The sequence below is a fragment of the Penaeus vannamei genome, chromosome 4 (genome assembly GCF_042767895.1).
Source record: "Penaeus vannamei isolate JL-2024 chromosome 4, ASM4276789v1, whole genome shotgun sequence".
Classification (NCBI taxonomy): domain Eukaryota; kingdom Metazoa; phylum Arthropoda; class Malacostraca; order Decapoda; family Penaeidae; genus Penaeus; species Penaeus vannamei.
Window position 1 is genome coordinate 45,117,169 of NC_091552.1, and position 7,500 is coordinate 45,124,668.

The following is a 7,500-nucleotide window of genomic DNA, read 5'->3' on the forward strand; positions in this document are numbered from 1 at the left end:
AAATATTTGCAGACCTGGAGAGAGATAGAGAGAAAAAACAGGAGGAATAAATGATAGAAATAAATAAATGAGAGAAGAGAAATATATGTACTCCTAGATAGAGATGGAATAGGAATAGGAGGAATAAATGATAGAAATATGAGAGAATGCGAGATGAAAAATATGTGTAGACCTGGAGAGAGATAGAGAAAAGAAATAAGAGGAATATATGATAGAAATAAATAAATGAGAGAAGAGAAATATGTGTAGTCCTAGATAGAGATGGAGGGAAGAAATAGGAGGAATAAATGATAGAAAGAAAAAAAGGAGAAAAGAGAAATATGCGTAGACCTGGAAAAAGACAGAGAAAATGAATAGGAGGAATAAATGATAATTTCTCTTCTTCATTCCCTATTCTCGTTCTGCAGTTCTCTTTTTTCTCCTTCTCTTTCTTCTCTTTCTTTCCCTTCTTCATTCTTCTTCTACTTCTTTTTTTCTTCCTCTTCTACTTCTCCCTCCTCTTCTTCTTCTTCTTCTTCTTCTTCTTTTTCTTCTTCTTCTTCTTCTTCTCCTTCTTCGTCTTGTTCTTCTTCTTCTTCTACTACTACTACTATTTCTTCTTCTTCTTCTTCTTCTACTACTACTACCACTACCACTACTACTTCTTCTTCTTCTTCTTCTTCTTCTTTATCTTCTTTATTTTTTTTCTTCTTTCTCTTCTTCGTCTTCTTTTTCTTCTTCTTCTTCTTTTACTAATACCCTGACCTCCCCTTCCCCCTCTTCCTGACTTCCCTTTCCCCTGACCTCATCTCCCTTTCCCTGACCTCCCCTTTCCCCTCCCTTCCCCCTTCCTCATCCCCCTTTCCCTTAACTTCCCCTTCTCCCTGACCTCCCCTGACCTGACCTGTAGATCCTGCAGGACTCTCGGTGAAAGCGTCCTGCCATTGACCTTCGCTGCCCTTCGGATTATCCTCACGGTGTCCTCCACGCGACCCTGTCCAAGCAGCCAACGGGCGGACTCAGGGAGCATCCTAGGGAGAAGGGAGGGAGAATGTAGGGTGAGAGAGCGAGAGAAAGGGGAAGAGAGAGAGGGAGAAAGGGTGGGAGGGGAGAGATGGAGAGAGGAAAAGGGGGAAGGAGGGAGGGAGGGATGGAGAGGACAGGAAGGAGGGAGAGTTAGGGAAGGAGGGTAGGAGAGAGAAAGAGAAAGAGAGAGGATGGAGAGGGAGAAGAGAGAGAGTAAGAAAGAGGATGGAGAAGAGAGAGAGAGAGAGAGAGAGGAAGAGAGAGAGAGAGAGAGAGAGAGAGAGAGAGAGAGAGAGAGACGGTGTCAGAGAGCGAGACCGAAAAACAGGGAGAAAGAGAATCACTCGCTCGTAACAGATAATGATCATATTGATAATATTAATAACCGTAACAGTGATCATACTAATACTAAGGCAAATAATGATGATAATAATAATGACAATAAGGATGATAATAACAGCGATTATAAGTAACAACGATAATAATTATCATTATTTTGATCATCATTTATTACCATTATCATCACCATTTATTATCATTATCATAACGATCATGAAAACAATAATAATAATGATAACAACAATGAAAATGACGACAGTAATTACACCAACAACAATAACGATAAAAAAATCAATAACAACAAAAACATAACAACAATGAACATAACGACAGTAATCACACCAACAACAATAACGATAACAAGACAACAACAACAAAAGCAGCAGCAACCGCGCGACCCCGACAGCCGCAGCGGCCACCCACCAGTAGAAGAAGAGGCAGAACAGCTGGGGCGTGTGCATGGAGACGGCGAAGAGCGACCAGTCAGCCAAGCCCCAGGCGACCCAGGGCATGGCGCACATGGCCCCCGTCAGGAAGGTCAGGATGGGGACGTTGCCCATGATGGAACGGTACTCGCTCGACACGTACTCCAGCACTGGAAGGGAGAGGGAGAGGGTGGGGTCGGTGGTGGTTGGGTGGTGGTGGTGGGGGGGGAGGGGGGTGAGTGGTGGTGGTGGGGGGGGGGGTAAGTGGTGGGGGGGTGTGAGTGGGGGTGGGGGTGAGTGGTGGGGGGGGTGTGAGTGGTGGTGGTGATTATGGTGATGATGAAGATAGTGGTGGTGGTGATTATGGAGATGATGAAGATAGTGGTGGTGGTGATAGTGACGATGATATTGGTGGTGGTGGTGATGGTAATGATGACGATGATAGTGGTGGTGGTGATTATGGTGATGGTGAAGATGATGATGATAGTGGTGGTGGTGATCATGGTGATGATGAAGATGATGATGGTAGCGGTGGTGGTGATTATGGTGATGGTGATGAAGATGATGATGATAGTGGTGGTGGTGATTATGGTGATGATGATGGCGGTGGTCCAGTCTTTGCTTCGCTCGCAGGTGATGTCCCTCAGAGCGTAGTGGTTCCTAATCTTTTTACACTCTTACTATTCCTAGTTATGAACAGTGTAATGGCGTCAATAGCCAAAGGACAAGACCACTTCATGGAAAGATTCCAATCCATTAATATGCGAGAGAATTGTATGAAAGCACTGTGAGTTATATAAAGATTAACTTTAATTCGACGTCAAAAATTTCCATATTGCTTCATGGTCCCCCAGAACAGTGTTGTCCAAAAATTTTCGCCTATTGTACCCTTTAATACCTTATTGTACCGTTACGTACCCCTTCCCCCGTCCACCATGGCTGAACAAACTATTTTATAATGCAAACTATATACGAATTAAGAAAAGGTTGCATTGCAGGAGTGTTGGTCAATGAATTCGAATTTGATAAACGAGTAAAAAATATGATTTAATAACAAAATGCTTTAAAAATACACAAAATGTTTAACAAAAGAATAAAAAATAATAACAAAATGCTTTAAAAATACACAAAATGTTTAATAAACGAATAAAAAAAATAATAACAAAATGCTTTAAAAATACACAAATTAATATTTGTTCACGTACCATGCGCGAATCAGCTGATGTGGGCGGATAAAGTATATATCAAAAGAAAAACAAACAAACAAACAATAAAACTGATTTGTAGTGAAATTTTAGGATAGTGATAGAGGTTTGTGTCGTTTGCCAGTGCACTATTCGCACGATTTCTTTGCAAAGGAACAAACATCCACGCGCGCACTTACTTACTTACTTACTTACTGTACTTTGCAGAGTTGCCCGTCTAGGTGGTGGTGATGATGGGTATGAATGGTGGTTGTGGTGGTGATAATGAGGATTGATAAAGAAAATGATAACAATAATAATGATGATGATCATGATAATAATAATAATGATGATGATCATGATAACAATAATAATGATGATGATCATGATAACAATTATAATGATGATGATCATGATAACAATAATAATGATGATGATCATGATAACAATAATGATGATGATGATGATAACAATTATGACAGTACTACTAATAATGATAGTAATCTTAAGTAACAATAATAATAATTTTAATTATGATAACAATGATAATAATAATAATGATGGTACGATAATAATAACAGTAATGCTCACAACAATAATGATAATAGTTATAATAATCATATTACTACTACTACTACTGGTAAAAATAGCAATAGTGATGATAATAATAAAAACAATAATAATCATCATCATAATAATAATAGTAATAATGATAATGATAATAACAATAATAAATAATAATAATAATAATGATAACAATAATGATGATAATAATGATGATATTAATAATGATAATGATAATGATAGAAAAATAATGATACTACTAATAATAATTATGATAATGATAATAATAATGATAATAATTATGATAATAATAATAATAATGACAATAATCATGATAATAATGATGATGATAATAATAAGGATAATAATGATAATAATAAGGATAATAATGATAATAGTAATAATGATAGTGATGATAACAATAATGATAATAATAATAATAGTAATAATGATAGTGATGATGATAATAATAATGATAATAATAATGGTGATGATGATGATAATAATAATAATAATAATAATAATATTAATAATAATAATAATAATAATAATAATGATAATAATAATAATAGTAATGATGATGATGGTAATAATGATATAAATGATAATAATAAAAACAATAATGATAGTAATAAAAACAATAATGATAATAATAATGATAACAATAATAATGATAATGATAATATTAATAACAATATTAATAATAATAATAATAATAATAATAATAATAATAATAATGATAATAATAATAATAATAATGATGATAATAATAAAAACAACAACAACAATAATGATAATAATATCAAAAACACAAATAACAACGACAGTAATGACAACAACAACAACAACAACAACACCGACAACGGCAGCGCCCCCGCCGTCCCCCACAACTCACGCAGGATATAAACCGCGTTGTAGTGCGTGTCGTAAGTCATCCCGACGATGAACCTGAAGACGGTGAAGGAGGCGAAGGAGGCGCAGAAGGCCGAGCAGATCCCTGCCACGCCCCCGACCACGTTCGTCAGCACTATGACCGGCAGGCGCCCCCAGGAGTCGGCAGCCCAGCCCAGCACCGGGGAACCGACCAGAGAACCGACGAAGAAGAGGGACTGGGCCAGCGTGGGTTTCCAGTCCTGGTCGCACACCCAGTCCAGCTGCAGGGGGAGGGAGAGTGGGCGGGTGGGTGGGTTGTTGATTTGTTTATCTGTTTATTGGAGAGGGAAGGTGGATGGGCGGGTGGGGAGGTGGGTGGGCGGGTGGGTGGGTTGTTGATTTGTTTATCTGTTTATTGGAGAGGGAGGTGGGCGGGTGGGCGGGTGGGTGGGTGGGCGGGTTGTTGATCTGTTTATCTGTTTATTGGAGAGGGAGAGTGGGTGGGTGGGGTGGTTGTTGATTTGTTTATCTGTTTATTGGAGAGGGAGGTGGGGGGTGGGGAGGTGGGGGGTTGGGGGGGGTGGGTTGTTGATTTGTTTATCTGTTTATTGGAGAGGGAGAGTGGGTGGGTGGGTGGGTTGTTGATTTGTTTATCTGTTTATTGGAGAGGGAGAGTGGGTGGGTGGGTGGGTTGTTGATTTATCTGTTTATTGGAGAAGGAGGTGGGAGGGTGGGGGGGTTGTTGATTTGTTTATCTGTTTATTGGAGAGGGAGGTGGGCGGGTGGGCTGGTGGGTGGGTTGGCAGCTTGTTGATTTATTTATCTATTCATTGGAGAGGGAGCGTGGCCAGGTGGGTGGGTGGATGGGTTGGTAGGTTGTTGATTTATTTATCTATTTATTGGAGAGGGAGGTTGGTAGGTTGTTTTTTTGATCTATTTTTTTTTTTATTGGTGAGGAAGGGTGGGTGGGTGGGTTGGTTTTTGATCTATTCATCTATTTTTTGAAGAGGGAGGTGGGTGGGTGGGCGGGTGGGTTGGGTGAGTGGGTGGTTTGTTGATCTATTTATCTATTTCATTTAATCTAGATGGTTTGTCTGGTCGTTATGTGTGCTTGGTTTGTTTCTTTGTTTGTTTTTTGTTTGTTTTGAAGAGCGTGGGCGTGTGGGTGGGATAGTTTGTCGAGCGGATGTTGTCGAGACAATGAAACTGATGTTTGTAAGATTAGAAAAGATTGAGTCACAAAGAAGGAAGAAAACGCGTGCGTGTGTGCGTGTGTGTGTGTGTGTGTGTGTGTGTGTGTGTGTGTGTGTGTGTGTGTGTGTGTGTGTGTGTGTGAAGGTAGAAAACCTCTGTTATGAATATCAATTCATCTTTTTTTTGTCCCACATACCTGCGAAGTGATTGTGGGATAATAGAGCGAATAATCGTACTGCCAACCATTGGTACAGTTGGTGGTCGGCCAGCTGGTGTTGGGCCAGCTGTCGTTGCTTTCAACCACCTGTAATTTGGGAAGACGAAGGATAAATAAGTATTGAAATGATTCATATCATAAAAAGTTAAAGTACAAGGTGATCATTAGATTAGAAATAATTAATTTAACATCATTAAAGGTGCGTAAGTTAGAAATAATTAATTAGACATCATCAAAGGTGCGTAAGACATTTAGAATATTGTAAATTTTAGGATGTTGAAATATTTTAGAGTTAAAATATTAGATGCAGTGCATTAAGAATATCTAAGTCTTAAAAAACAATGTTTCATTCTCTTGATTAAAATATCTATATCATGAAAAGTTGGTTGCATGATTGGGTATCAAGAATATAAGAATAAAAAGGATATATTTAAGAATGCTGATATTAAAATTGATTACATTGTATCAAAACAATCTAAATAATCAAGAATTGTTCATATTCCGCAGATGTGAAATGAGGTAAATTCAGTTAATAAAAATATAAAAAAAATATTGATGGACACGGCAAATATTAAAAGTATCTAAAAGGCAAAAGGCAGTAACATCAAAACAGCTTACTGAGGATAAATATATTTTCAGTTTGATATACTACATCCATTTGCAAAATGAAAATGAAAGTCAGATTCGCTTAATCAATACTGAAAAAAAAGCGTGGAGAGAGAGAGAAAAAAAAATCATTCAATATAAAATTTCTAAAAGCTAGAAACAGAAAAATTAATGTTTTTGTTTTATCCATTTTTTTCTTTTCTTTTTAGTCCACTTCACTTACGAAGTTCCATGAAGCAGAGACACGAATTCAAGTGAATATATAAAATCGATGTAACACAGATAAAAAAAAAATAGATATATAACCTGGAAATTAATATTAATGAGAAACAGACCAAAATGGAAAGAAAGTTAAATAAATAAACATGTAATGCAAATACACAGATACATATAACAAAAAATAATTGTGAATCGCTCTGCTAAATATATAATATAGATAAGCCTACATTAAAAAACAACAACAACTGAATATTGATAATTCTGTTACGCTGTTATATATCTATTTCTATCATTTGCTGGTAGATTGAATAAGTCTCTCTCCTCTCTTTTTCTCTCTCTTTCCCTCATTCCACTCTTTTTCTTGTCTCCCTCCTCACCCTCATCATCTCTCCTTCCTGTTCCTTTATCTCCCTCCCTCCCACTTCCCCCATTCTTCCCTATCCCTCTCCCCCAATTCTCCACCAGTTTGTTCCTCCCCTTTCCCATTCTTCTCCCGCGCTATCTTCCTCCCTCTCCTCCTTCCTCTTTCTCCTCTCTTCCTTACACTGTCTTCCTCCCTCTCCCTCCTCCTCTCCTCCTTTCTTTCCCCCTCTTATTGTCATCCGCCTTCTTTCCCTCCTTCACTCCTTCTTCCATCTCCCTCATCCACCTTCTCCTCTCTTCTTTACATTTGTCTTCCTCCTCTTCCTCCTCCCTCCTTTTCCCCGCCTATTGCCATCCGCCTTTTCACCCTCCATCACTCCTTAATCCATCTCCAACATGTTCTCCACCAAATTCCCTCCTTCATTTGACCCCTCCGCCATACCCTCCCTACATAGTCCCTCCTTCTCTCCCTTCTACCTTTACTCTCCCTGCAGAGTTTCTCCTCCTCGCC

At 38.5% G+C, this 7,500-nt stretch overlaps 1 protein-coding gene across 1 annotated transcript in view; it reads right to left on the minus strand.

The window, feature by feature from the left end:
- Positions 1-7,500, minus strand: part of LOC113828232 (solute carrier family 22 member 3-like) — a 36,271-nt gene that overhangs the window by 9,455 nt on the left and 19,316 nt on the right. The window contains exons 4-7 of the mRNA XM_070121117.1: positions 5,781-5,888; positions 4,413-4,671; positions 1,768-1,939; positions 884-1,010 (exon numbers count right to left, since the gene is read on the minus strand). Coding sequence (XP_069977218.1) covers positions 884-1,010; positions 1,768-1,939; positions 4,413-4,671; positions 5,781-5,888 — 666 coding nt within the window. The remainder of the gene's footprint in view (positions 1-883; positions 1,011-1,767; positions 1,940-4,412; positions 4,672-5,780; positions 5,889-7,500) is intronic.